This window comes from Tremella mesenterica (assembly GCF_000271645.1).
Source record: "Tremella mesenterica DSM 1558 unplaced genomic scaffold TREMEscaffold_1, whole genome shotgun sequence".
Lineage (NCBI taxonomy): Eukaryota > Fungi > Basidiomycota > Tremellomycetes > Tremellales > Tremellaceae > Tremella > Tremella mesenterica.
The window spans coordinates 3,573,877-3,587,962 of record NW_006711225.1 but is presented as its reverse complement, the minus strand read 5'-3'; the positions used below and the strand labels follow the sequence as shown (position 1 = coordinate 3,587,962).

At 47.5% G+C, this 14,086-nt stretch overlaps 2 protein-coding genes across 2 annotated transcripts in view; one reads left to right on the top strand and one right to left on the bottom strand.

Annotated features, from left to right (window-relative positions):
* Window positions 1-1,956: 1,956 nt before the first annotated feature.
* Window positions 1,957-3,462, top strand: TREMEDRAFT_59128 (uncharacterized protein; the record flags this gene model as incomplete). Its single annotated transcript, XM_007001460.1, has 5 exons — window positions 1,957-1,971; window positions 2,034-2,559; window positions 2,580-2,698; window positions 2,743-2,878; window positions 2,954-3,462. 5 exons carry the CDS (start codon window positions 1,957-1,959, stop codon window positions 3,460-3,462), a joined length of 1,305 nt encoding a protein of 434 aa, XP_007001522.1.
* Window positions 3,463-3,547: 85 nt separating this feature from the next.
* TREMEDRAFT_26118 (uncharacterized protein) overlaps window positions 3,548-14,086 on the bottom strand; it is a gene marked incomplete at both ends in the record, with an annotated part of 13,793 nt that continues 3,254 nt past the window's right edge. The window contains 2 exons of the mRNA XM_007000659.1: window positions 3,548-4,855; window positions 5,429-7,199. Coding sequence (XP_007000721.1) covers window positions 3,548-4,855; window positions 5,429-7,199 — 3,079 coding nt within the window. The remainder of the gene's footprint in view (window positions 4,856-5,428; window positions 7,200-14,086) is intronic.

Genomic DNA, 14,086 nt, shown 5'->3' with positions numbered 1-14,086 from the left:
TATTTCTTCGTTGGTGTAGAAAGGGCGAGTCGAATTGTGTTCGCCGTACCGATAACGACGAAGAACGAATCGTCAGATATCGTTCGACAGTGTATCTCGAAATTAGAGAAACAGCTTGGTGAAAGGGTGAGGGTGATTAGGTCTGATGGGGGAGGTGAATTCGATAGCCTCGATATGAGGGAATTCTACCTATCAGCAGGGATCAACCACTACATCACACCAAGATACACACCAGAATTAAATGGAGTGGCGGAAAGAATGATACGTACCTTGAAGGGGATGGTATCAACGATGTTATTCGACTCAGGACTACCGAACGAATATTGGTCCTATGCTGTCAGATACGCCGCCATTATAATTATGAAAACCTCGATTGGTGTCAGTGGTAAATCAGGCTGGACATCACTCACAGGAAGAGACACGAACTTAGATAGCGTGTGGAGATTTGGTGAACGATGTTTCGTTCAGATACCAAGAGAGATAAGGCTGAAGTCGAACTTCACGATACCTAGGGGTTCGTCAGCCATTATACTAGGTCAGGATGAGGGTGTGAGCGGTTGGATCGTTAGAATGGACGGATCGGGACGAATCGAACACTCACGAGACGTTCGTCGCTCGACAGGACGAATGGTGGCTACTAGAGAGTCGCCAGATGTCATCCAAACCCCTCTTGACGCCATCGAAGTGGACCTAGACCCCGTCGTCAACGAAGAAATTTTCCCTGACGACCGCTCAGAAAGTGGCGAACAGGAAAATATCGATAATGAACAAGGAAATGATGTTGATAGAGACAACTCACCTAATACAGGCCCACAACCTACTGAAAGACGACGAGGACAGGGCATTTGGGGAGGAAATTGGATCTATGAGAACGATATCGTCGAAAATGAGAGAAATGATGAGGAAGGAAGAAATGATGGGGATGAGGGGATCCTGACGACACGTCACGGACGAATTATTCGACCCCCCCACCGTTTTGCAGGCCTAACAGACTCGTTCCTAGACTTTGGTCGCGAGCCTAATAAGTTAGTCTCACTCGCCTCTATCGCAGGTATCGAAAGTGATACTTCTCTCATTGATCCTATCTCTCCTGAAGAAGCAGTAAACGGCCCAGATGGTGAGAAGTGGCTGGAATCCATGGAGAAAGAGATATCTAACATCGAATCTAAAGAAACATGGGTGGAAACGGTGTTACCACCGGGCCGTAAAGCCATTGGATGTAAATGGGTATTTGTAACGGTACTGGAAACACGACGACTAGGTCGCAGGTTGGGTCGAACTCGATGGAGGTCTCGTGGAAATCTAGGGGCTCTGGTGCTAATGGATCGTGTCTCCTCTGCAATCGATGTAGCCAAAGAATGATATTGAAGAATCAGCAAAGTTGGTACTTTGCTGATTGTACTATATACTGTCTACAGGTATCCGTCTCCTCTTCTCAGTCCTACTGCAAGCGTCCATGTACATACTCGGACAGGTGAAAAACCGCTTTGAGCAAACCCAGTGGGGAAAATCTCGAAAGGGGAAAACCCGTCCCTACCTACTGCAGCACTGCCTCCAACTCCCGCTTTCCTCTGTCCTAATCCGTCGAACTCGATAGAGTTCCCTCGATTCGTTGTTACCCCGTAACAAGTTTCCCCCCCTGTCTCAAGGATCCTCGCCGAGGATCCTGAATCCTGTAACCAGGTGATGCACATGGATTGTTCTTAGACACCTTTGGTGCGCCCTGACATCATACCCACGCTAGTGTGATGGTTGCCATGAAAACGCGTCACCCGCACGGACCTCCAATGTGATCGAGAAATTACTGACCAAGTTACCTCCCCGTCTTTTTTCTCTTCTTTCCTCCTCATTCTCTCTTTACCTCTTGTTTGTCATTCTTTTTACTTATCTATCATTATCCATCCATATCTTACTCATATCTTAGAGCATCCTTCCAACTCTGACCTGTCTGTGAGCATGTCTAAGCGTACTGTAAGCAATTCTCTTCGAATTCGATGCACTTCCTCCTGTTTATCACTGGCTGACGAGATTAGTTGTCCTCGTCTATCTCTTCTCGTCAAACTCGGGCCTCTACTGTGGCCATTCTCCCCGACGTCGATCCCGAACTTCTCATGCGTCAAACGAAAAGAATGAGAATTACTTCCCAAGCGCCAGTTCCCTCTCAAACTCCATTGGTTGACGCTTCTCGAAGGGCTCTCGACACCATTAAGGATCGATATCAATCCGGCCCTTCTCGCGACCAACAATCGTCTCTTCTCGATGACGAGGTCATCGAGCAATATATCGACTTCGAAGCGGGGGCAGGGCCATCTACCACTGGTGAGAACCCATCTCCTGCGAAATCTGTCGAGTCCGAACACGGTACCATCGTTGAAAATCAAAATTCTCCTGGTAATAAGTCCCCTGTGCCACCTTCCGATTCCGAGGGGCTTGTCGAGGTTCCCCATGAACTCGAAACCATTTTTCACGCCCCTCGCAAGGTTCCGGTCAATGATGAACTTGCTAAGGCTCTGGATGCTCGAAAAGACTCGGAAATTGGTGAGATTTCTACAGAATTCTGTGCGTTTCTGACTCGTCAGCTACCCTCTGGGCCCGCCTTTCTTTTTCCTCTGTTCGTCACGCTCTGAAGGATGAAGCCCTCGATCGCTTTCGCGAGACTGGGGCCATCAAGCCCACTGTCAAGTGGTTTGGTAACGCCGTGAGCTTTTTCTCCTTCGTATTCCACCGAATTCTAACTGTTAGCTTGATCGCTTGGCCCAAGGTTGGCGACTTCGTAACAAGAATGGCGCTGTTGTCCGTCTCGAGGGTGAGCTTTGCTCCGATTGCCAGCGTCGTCTCGATGGTGGAGAAGATTTTCGTGTAGGTTGTATCGGTCCTCGTGAGTCTTCCTACTCTTCCTGTTCGATATTGATGCAACTTAGTTGGTGGTGTTTGTGGAGAGTGCTCCGCGAAGGGAACTTCAAAGTGTTCGGTGAAAACCAACAATCCCGAGTCCAAATTTCGCGAGGTATCTATCTTCTTCCTTCGAACTTGGTCGATGTTGATGTAAAGGGTATTACTGTCGGAGCCCAGACTGTTACTTCCAAGGTTACCTTCGTCCTGGAGCACGAACTCTGTGCTGTCTCGGCCCGATATCGATCCCTTTCCTCCCAGGATCAATCCTCTTCTCTCACCCAACTCTCCGCTTACATCCACCTCTTTTCCTCTCTCCTTCTTCCTCTTCCCCCAGTACATCTGGGCCTCTACAAATCTCTTCATCTCATTCCTTCCAACTACGCCCCTCCCTCTCCTTCTGAAACCTTGGATCATCTCACCTCTGCTGCTGATCCAACCGGATTGACTTCTTCTCAACCAGTCGCCGGTCCCTCCTCTTCTCCCCATACTCCTCTCCCCCGCAATGTCATTCGTATTCCCGCCTCGGTCCGTCGTCCCCGAGCCAATTCTACCACCTCCAACTTCTAGTGTATTTTATATCTCTCTATACGTAGCCATATCTCCTGTGTATGTATTTATTTCCCAATAAATTCCGTTGATTTTGATCGAATTCTCACTTTCTTCTGGGATCTTTTTTCCTCTTTTCCAGAAATTCACCAAAAACGGCCAACTCTTCTACATTTTCTCGTGGTTCCCAGTCATAGGCCGCATTCCCTGTGTATCCTAACCATTTTACCTTGAATTCCTCCTTTCCTCGTCGAATTCTACTGTCCACAATTGCTTCCACATGGAATTCCTCCTGGCCGTTTATTACTACAGGTGGTGGGGGTTGTATCTGTCGACCTGGTATCATGTCTCTAGGATATGGTTCCAACAACGTGACATTGAAGACATTGTGCACTCTCATTGATGGAGGTAGATCTAATTTGAAAGCATTTTTCCCCACTCTCCTTATGATCTTGAAGGGGCCAACGTATTTTGCTTCTAATTTTCGACTGGGTCTTTCCGTCGTAAGATACTTCGTACTCAGTAGTACCTGTTCTCCCTCTCTGAATTCTTCTGGTACACTCTTGTGTCTCCTGTTGTAGTATTCGGCACTAATCTCATTAGCCATCCTGACCTGTTCTTGAACAGCCGCATGTAACTCTCCCATATCCCTCCATTTCCTCTCCAACTTGTTTGACTTTGATCGAATATCGTGCGAATGGATGTCGTAGTGTGGCACATAGCCGTAACAGGCTTCAAAGGGACACAGACCGTGGCTACTATGTGGCGAACAGTTATAAGCGAACTCAGCAATTGGTAGAAGTTGATCCCAATTGTCCATGTTGTAGTTTACATACATTCCGAGCAGGATTTCCATCTGTTGATTTACTCGCTCAGTTTGTCCATCTGTTTGAGGGTGATACGCAGTCGAGTATAAGTTCTTTATTCCCAAGAACTGACATATTTCCTTCCAAATTTCCGCCGTAAACTGAGTTCCCCTATCTGACACAATTGTTCGAGGTACTCCATGTTTTGAAAAGATCTCCTTGATGTAGATGTCGGCCACTTTGTTCGCTGTTAGTCCAGTTGTACATGGAATAAATCTAGCCATCTTGGTTAGTCGATCGACTATCACCAGTATCGCGTCGAACTCGGTCGATTTTGGTAGGGGTCCCACCATATCCATAGAGATATCTGTCCAGGGCAGTGTGGGTACTGGTAAAGAGACCAGATGTCCATACGGCTGGTGTCGATGAGTCTTGTGTCGGTTACAGATCTCGCATCCTTTTACGTATTTTGCAATATACTCGTCCAAATGTGGCCAGTAATAGTCCTCTTTGACCATGGTGATAGTTTTGTCTCTTCCTGGATGACCCACTAGCATCGAATCTGTCACGAGACCAACTAACCAGCATTGGGACGATATAACAGTGCCCTTCAGAGGCAGTGGTCTAAACCACTGTGCTAAAAGGCCTATTAACCGGCGGTTACTGCATACCGCTGGTCGCTGGTTAAATACCCAACCCATCCTATCACTATCACTATCAAACTGTCTTGTCACTTCGTGACATTATGCCTTCCCTTTCAGCCCCATCTGGGGCCCCAACAGGGAAGGGTACGATAGGCCGAAAACTTTCTCCGAGAGGGAGGTTTTCCAAGTAGGGACTGAATTTGACCCAGCCCACCCTGGGAGTCGAACCCAGGATCCTACCCGTAACCGCCGGTTAATCTGTCACGAGACCAACTAACCAGCATTGGGACGATATAACAGTGCCCTTCAGAGGCAGTGGTCTAAACCACTGTGCTAAAAGGCCTATTAACCGGCGGTTACTGCATACCGCTGGTCGCTGGTTAAATACCCAACCCATCCTATCACTATCACTATCAAACTGTCTTGTCACTTCGTGACAGAATCGTGTCTTGCTTTCATTACTTCTAATCTTGCCTGTCCCTCTGGTATGACTACTCTGTTTTTGTATAAGAGTAATCCGCTCTGTGTCCATGATACTATTGGTGTCTCGCTGCTAGCCTGTGTCTTCTGTGTGTCCTGTGTGTTCTGGGTGCTCTGTGTGCTCTGTGTGCTATGTGTCTGTGCCATCTGTAGTCCTAGTTGTCGTATGTTTGCTATGTCTTCTGAGTCTTTCAGTCCGTTCTTGATGAGTCCGAATAATGAGTCTTCCCGGATTGCTCCTCTTACTATGTGTCTTGGTCCTTTGTGTTCTGAGTCCATTGAATTCGATCCAATTTGTTCGTGTGTCGGTAGCAATTGTAGCCAGTTGCCTTTGTTAAGATTCGGGTCCTTGCTACTCCCTCTTCCCGGATGATAATCTCCTCGTCTCGTCAGAGCATCTGCTCCCCCATTTTTGCTCCCTGGTCGATAAGTGATCTCTATGTTGAAGTCTCCCAATATTTCCAACCATCTCATCTGCCTTCGATTTAGTTGTCGTTTGCTTTGGAAGTATTCTAGGTTCTTGTGATCGGTAATGACCTTTATAACATCACTACTGTTAGCCAAGTAGGGTCTCCAGGCGACCAAGCAATCCACGATGGCTAATAATTCTTTCTCTCCCACCGTGTAGTTTAGCTCACAGGGCGTCATTGCTCGAGACCAGTACGCTACTGGGTGAAGTTCGGTGGTTCCTTTTATTGATGGGTGAGGAAATCTCTGAGACGCTATCGCACCTATCGCGCAATCGGATCCGTCGGTTTCAATCCAAGTCGGTCGGGTTCTATCAAAATGTCGAAGTACTGGTGCTGTGGTAAATGTTTTCTTTAGATCGTCAAAAGCCTTTTGGCATTCTTGTGTCCAGTTCCAAGCTTGATCCTTCCTAGTCAATCGTGTGAGAGGTCCCACAATATGCGAAAACCCCTTGATAAACCTCCGATAGAAATTCGCAAACCCCAAGAACACTTGAGTATCCCGGACTGTCATGGGTTCTCCCCATTCTAGAATAGCTTTCACCTTTTCTTGATCCATTTCGATCCGTTCGTGTCCTATTACGTACCCCAGGAACTTCACTTCATTTGAACTCCATTCGCATTTTCTCGGACTGACGACCAAATCGTTTTCCAGTAGTCGATCTAATACCTTTTGGACAATTATCTGATGGTTTTCGATCGTGTCGGAGTATACCGTGATATCGTCGATATAAACTACTACCCCTTCGTCAAGTAGATCGTGAAACATGTCTTGTAGAAAGTTCTGAAAGGTGGCTGGTGCATTACACAACCCATCCCTTAGGACTGTGCTCTCGAAACTGCCGTATCTTGTTCGCAAGGCAGCCTTTTGTTCATCTCCTTCCTTTATCCTGACTAACTGGTAAGCCCCTTTCAAATCGAGCTTAGTGAAGATCCTTCCTAATTGAAGTCGATCGAGTAGTGTCGAGATGAGTGGCATTGGGTATGAATCCTTAATGGTTACCTTGTTAAGCGCACGATAATCCGTTACCACTCGATAGGGAATCACTCCCTTTTTTGGAACCAGGAATACAGGAGACCCATAAGGTGATTTACTTCTTCGTAGATGGCCGCTGGCCAGACCATCGTTGATCCACTGCTTTAGGAATGCATCCCCATGTTCATCCAGTTGGTAGATTGGTCCTGGTTTTAGTTCTGCTCCGGGGGTCAATTCGATCTCGTGGTCACATTCTCTTCTTGGTGGTAGTTTTCTGGCTCGTTCCACTTTGAATAGCTCCAGGTATTGGTGCCATTGTGTCGGTATGACCTGTCGTAACTCTTCTTCGCTCATCTCATCTTCTCCTTTTTCCAATGCTGTTCCTCTTATCAATCCTTCCTCCAACCTCGGATACTTCCAACCGTTATCCTGTCCGATTCCGTCGAACTCGATCAATCCCTTTCCACAATCGATCCTTGCCCTAAACTGTTTCAAGAAATCCAATCCCACCAGTACCTCGGGGCCTTCGTATGCCATCACATCCAATCGAGTCGCAATCTTGAGTCCTGCTCCTAAATCCAACTCAGCTTCTACATACTCGGTCACTAACGTCGCGGTTGTTCCATCGAGGAATCTGATCTTCCGTGGTTCCTGATACTGTCTCTTTGGGAATAAATGGTATAATGGACAGGCCGGCTGTACGTATCTTCCGGTAGCTCCGGTATCAATTAACATTCCAAATCGTAGGGTATCTTCTTCTGTCTGTATCTTTATGTATATTATAGCCGAGTCATTACTGAGATCTATTGGTAGTTGAATTTTGTGCGATTCTGTTAGATCCTGGCCGCAAGTGGTCGCATCACTTAGGCCAGGTATTCGTTTCCCTCTTCTTCAAAGGTTACCGCCATTCCTCGAACTAATGGCCCTTTGGATCCGGTTGGGATCGAGTTCGATCCACTAGGAATTGGTGAGCTATGCGGGTTTGGGGATCCCCTAATGTTGTTTCTCGTATTTCCTCCATTTGGACAGTTGTTGGCGTAATGTTCTGGACTTCTACATTTGAGACAACGTCGGTTCTCCCTCCTCCAAGTCATTTCGTTCTCGCTGAGACGTCCTCCGTCCTCTGTCCAAGTGACCGGAGGGTCATTTGGTAGACCATAATTCATCATCCCTGGTTTTCCACCGGGCAAGGGTCCTCTACCAGTCGATTGTGAGTGGCGTTCTACCGGGTTGGGCAAACTAGTATCCAATCGCATCGAATTCGATCGAGGGGGAAGCCAGGTCGTCTCATGTTTGCGTCTAGCAGCCCATCGATTCGCTGCAATCATCGTTTCAGCCATCCGTTGGTTCTCCTCAGTCCCTATCACATGCTGTTTGAAATAGATCCAGTCCGATTTGGTTCGAGGGTCGGTGTTATTTACCACTACCACCTTCAGTAGCTCTTCCTTCAGGCCCTGTATGGCTGAGGCGATTTTCATTGCATCTGGTACCTTTCCAAGGTGTGTGGACCAAAGTTCAAAGTTGGCAAAATACTCGGCGGCCGTATCCGTCTGTCTTAACTCCTGCAATTTCCTCATAGCCGTACCTGCCATGTTACTGTCTCCAAATTGAGTTCGTAAATGCTGGATGAATTTGTCGTAGCTCTCTAGCCATTCGGTCGAATTCCATATACTTGGATTGGTTATGGCCGGGGTTATAAGCATTTGAGGGGTGCCTCGAAGATACCCGTACATGAACAGGATCTTTCTGCGATCGGTGGCGTACTCTGCCCCTTTGAATTCGAAGTTCATGTGACATGCTGCAAGGAAGTTGTCCAATTCTCCTCGTTCTCCACTGAAGGTAGGTGGATCCGCACACCTGGTTCTTCCTGTTCGTTCGTTGTTGGTAAGTTTTGGCTCCAAACACGGCTTGTTTTCTTCGACTTCGATCAAACTTGCCCCTTTCGATGTGAGTATCTGTTGGTTCTGTCGGTCAGCTTTTATCGTAGCCAGTTCTTCCCTTAATGCATTTTGTTCCTTTTGTTGCATCGTCATAATGGCTAACAATTGTGACAACTGCTGCGATAATTCATTTAGCGGATCTGGGGTAGTGGTAGTAGAAGTGAGATCATGTGAAATGGTACTTCTCGAAGAACTTGTTGGTATTTCTTTCTCTGGGACCAGCCCTTGTTCCAACTCCTCTTTTTCTGGTATCATTTTCCGCGCTTTCCCTCTGGTGAGCATACAGTACTCTCCGATTCGACCCAAGGTGCGTAAGGCTGATTCTTCAACTTGTAACGGTACTGGAAACACGACGACTAGGTCGCAGGTTGGGTCGAACTCGATGGAGGTCTCGTGGAAATCTAGGGGCTCTGGTGCTAATGGATCGTGTCTCCTCTGCAATCGATGTAGCCAAAGAATGATATTGAAGAATCAGCAAAGTTGGTACTTTGCTGATTGTACTATATACTGTCTACAGGTATCCGTCTCCTCTTCTCAGTCCTACTGCAAGCGTCCATGTACATACTCGGACAGGTGAAAAACCGCTTTGAGCAAACCCAGTGGGGAAAATCTCGAAAGGGGAAAACCCGTCCCTACCTACTGCAGCACTGCCTCCAACTCCCGCTTTCCTCTGTCCTAATCCGTCGAACTCGATAGAGTTCCCTCGATTCGTTGTTACCCCGTAACAGTATTCAAAGTGAAGACAGATTCAGAAGGAAACTTACTAAAGTATAAATCCAGACTAGTAGCATTACTTCTAATCTTGCTTGTCCCTCTGGTATGACTACTCTGTTTTTGTACAAGAGTAATCCGCTTTGTGACGAATACTCTTGACTATAGCGGCCACCGAAGATCTCGAAATTCGTCAGGCCGATGTCGAAGGGGCGTATTTAAACGGTAAACTCGATGTAGAAATTTACATGAAGTATCCCAAGGGGATAAAACCGAAGCCTGGATGTAATACCTTGAAGTTAGTTAAGTCTCTTTACGGTTTAAAGCAATCTGGCAGGACATGGTGGATAGAACTCGGCGAAGGATTATCTCACCTAGGTTTTTCAAGAATCGAATCAGATTGGGGTCTTTACTACAGACCAGAAGGGAAAATCGAAGGAAAGGGAGCAGCAATACTGCTAGCCTATGTCGATGATCTGGTATTAGCCACGAAGTCGAAGGAAGAAGCGAAGGAAATTTTCGATGGGCTAGGTAAAAGGTGGATAATAACCGACCTGGGGGAGATAAGTACTATCTTAGGTATGAAGGTAACAAGGAACAGAGAAGAAAAGACAATATGGTTAAACCAACCAGCATATATCGATAAGATAGTTCAGAAGTTTCCAGAAAACGACTTACATCGAGACCGAAAAACGCCATTACCCCTTACTGCGAAAAATCCATCGATGTCGGAGGCGGAGAGTGAAATTCGACCATTTCAAGAATTAATAGGATGTCTACAGTGGTTAGCCACATGTACTCGACCCGACATATCATATGCCGCCTCATACCTTGCTAGGTACCTCACTAAACCGACGAAGAAAGTATGGGAAGAAGGGATAATGGTAATTACCTACCTTCGGTCCACTCGTTTACATGGTATTCGTCTCGGTGGCGAGGCTAGCGATCTAGCAGGATGGGTTGATGCCGATTGGGCAGGTTGTAAAGACACACGACGATCAACTACAGGTTGGATATTCATGATGAACAACTCACCGATAACCTGGAGTTCAAAAAGACAAGCTACAGTATCGTCGTCGACAGTCGAAGCAGAATACATCGCGATGGCTGAAGCAGCGAAGGAAGCTCAGTGATTGAGAGGATTATTGAGGGAGATAGGCTACGATCAGCTAAATCCTACTACATTAAACTGCGATAACCAAGGATCGATATCACTAGCGAGGAAACCTGGTACTCACCAGAGGACAAAGCATATTGATATTCGACATCATGCTCTTCGAGATCTAGTCAGTAACAAGGTTATTGAACTAGAATACGTTAGCACTGTCTCTCAGAGGGCAGACGTACTCACGAAGGCTTTAGGTGGACCAGTACATTCGGTGAATATGTCAGCGATACGTGTAGAACCACCGAAGAAGAAAAACACTGGTTCAGTATACGTGACATTAGATGATGATGAAATCATCGATTACGATTATTCTGATTTCGAGGATCTAGGAGATCTGTCAGGTGGTACAGAGAACGAAGTGGTACCAGAGAGAGAAGTAGTACCAGAAGGAAAAGTGTGGGTGGAAGGAACTTCAGAGAAACCCACCGAAGGAAAAGTTCTCGTGAGCCAAAATGTAAAATTTTCAGGTGTACCTAAGAATGTGAGTAATTCGAAGATAGGTCAAAAACCACCGGTAGAACCTAGAGTCATTAGAGAGATGAAAGAGAAGAGTGAGAGAAGGGATAAGATGATACATAGTGGAGGTTCTACTCAACCTCCATCGTCAAATCCACGAATTTCGGGAACTTGGGCTGGTAACCAGCGACTTTATAACCACCGAGGACAGCCTCGATCTTTTCGTGGAGAGAGTCAACAGTATCAACGATCTCTTGTACCCTCGCATGGGTACCACCATCTTCCAATAGAGCGTTCCCTAGCAAAAGGAAATGTTTATCGAGGTTCGATTTCAAGATCCCCAGTTCAAATTGTACCTTCTGAGAGAGATCTCAAACTCAATAAAGTTCATGACATGACGAACAGTAATAAACTTACAGTCGGGAGGATTGCTGGGGAGCAACCTAAGGACAGGACGATCAGACGGTCCAGGAACCGAGGGAGTAGCGATAGTCGCGAGAACAGCAGGAGAAATTTGGGACATGATGATTTCGCTACTAATGATAGATATCGTCAGCCTGGTACTCGAAGCAATTTCATCGATTCTCGGGATCCTACTAGCAAACCTGAAGTTTTAAGAAGCAGAAAGGATAAAGGGAAGTTCAGAGAGTCACAAATGAGAGATAGAAGTGGAGAAAGACGAAAGATGGACATACCGATAATTGGAGATAAAAGTGATGAAGTAAAAGGAAAGATAGAGAAGAGTCAGTCGTCGGTACCGGTGAGTGGTAGCCACGTGTCAGAGCGGAGCCCCGCAGGGGGCCCCACAGAAATTCATTTCACGATTTCACCTACCACTACTACCACACACATAACACTCAATATTTCGTCATTACTACCTTCTACATCATCACAAACCCCGCCGTCGCCATCGATAAATCGTCCGGGACTACTGCAGAGTCGTGCATTGTCCCGTGGGGGAGTGTTAGTGTCACGGCCGTCGAACAACTACTTCTTAATAGACCGACGGTCGACGAACCTCGGCTAACTTCACGCTCTGAGTCGATGTCTCACCCAACCAGGAGGGCGCAGACGTCGAAAGGGGTGTAACTACGGCGTACTTCGGCGTAGTTACTCTAACTAGGGTTTTGATCTACTGATGGCGATGTATCTTGATTTATAGCTATCTCTATCTGTCTTTTACTACTGACAACAATCAAGGATCGCTGAAGAACTTCAGCGATCTTCTCAGCTAATATTATCTACTCCTCCTAGACGTTCATCCAACCCTCTCGCGCTTTGACGTACTTCAACGCACTTCGTCCAACTTCCCCGAGCCCTCGGCCATCCTCTTCCTCCTTCGACTAACTCCGCCTAACATCGCCGCACTTCTGCTCCCATTGTCCCTACTTAGCCTAACTCCGCCTAACATCGCCGCACTTCTGCTCCCATTGTCCCTACTTAGCCTAACTCCGCCTAACATCGCCGCACTTCTGCTCCCATTGTCCCTACTTAGCCTAACTCCGTCTAACTTCGCCGTACTTGGTGTCAGAAGTCCTGAGTTACGTGTAGAGTAAAGAGGTTCGCCGTACTTGGTGTCAGAAGTCCTGAGTTACGTGTAGAGTAAAGAGGTTAAGGCGTGATGGGGTTTTGATGGCCAAAGGAGGGTCATTGTTGGTGGAGTAATCGAGGTGTCACGACGTAGTTCGTGACAGTCGCCCCCTTCTTTAGCCGCGAACGTCCTCGTGAGCGATTACACCTCTGTCGTGGCAAGAGAACTTAGCAGCGTAGTACCCCCATTCTCTCCCTCCCCACGACCAACCTTCACTCTTCTGTTCTTTGCGCCGCACTTCGTAGTCGGGCCTCCTTTCACTCCAGAACCCGACAATGAGACTCCCCTAACTTCGTCGAGGTTTGCCGTAAGAAGCCCTGTGTCTTTTGTAGGTGAGACACGCTTCGTGAATGGCAGCCGAACAACACCGTAGTCTGTCGAAGTAACCCTCGTTTATATTGAGATGAGACACTATAGCGTGGGAATTTTGATCGTCCCTGCGATGCCTTTTGTTGATGAAACGCGAAGGATGCCGCATGTTGACGACGGAGGGGTAACTCGAGTTATACTAAGTACTGAGCAGTTCATCGTCCTTCTCTCTCTTCCCCATCTGTTTTCAAAACTTTCTATCTCTCGCGCTTAGAAAACGGATTTGTTACCTCGACGTATCATCTTTTATTTCTTTAAGTATTTTAAACGTCATGGCCCCTCCTACTCCCACCTCCAACCCTTTCGCCGCCATGAGGAACTTTGGTGGTATGGTGTCGTCTGCTCGTGAGTCTTTCCCCTGTACCTACCGCACTTCGCCGCACTTGGCTGACGTTCAGTTTCCTTCGGTGATAGGTCTCGCCAAGTTTCCTCTCTTGGCCTCGGCACTCTTTCCCTGGGGGAACCGTCTGGCGCCGCCTCGCCTCCTCGCTCTGCTTCTCCTCCCGCCAGTCCTCCTGCCGGTTCTCCCGCCCGTTCTCCCTCCGCTTCTCCTCCTGCCGCCAGCCCTCGCCGCAGGACGCCCGCCTTTCGTCCTGGTGAGTCTCCGTCCTCCTCCGACCAGGAGTCGCTCAGTGGTTCGGAGTCGGACGATCAGTCAGACTTCGAAGGAAAAGGGGGTGATTATAGTGATGAGGAGGATCAGGATCGTGAGGGTGAAACTGAGTTAGAAGATATCTCAGATGATGATATGGTGGCGGTTAGTGTAGAGGATAACAATGTTGATAGTCCTGAGTGTGAGTTCTTCGCCCAACCTCCTATACCTTCGCCGAACTTGGCCTTGTTTATCTGTTCTTTAGCTCTCCAAGACATTGCTAACTCGCAGCCGCTCCTGCCCCTCTCCCTGCTCAAATTGTGGGCCAGAAACGACGCCGTTCCCTCTCCTCTTCTTCTTCTTCCTCTTCTTCTTCTTCCTCTTCTTCTTCCTCTTCCGGGGTTCTCCCCCCCCCCAACGCCATCGCCGCTGCTGCCGCCGCCCG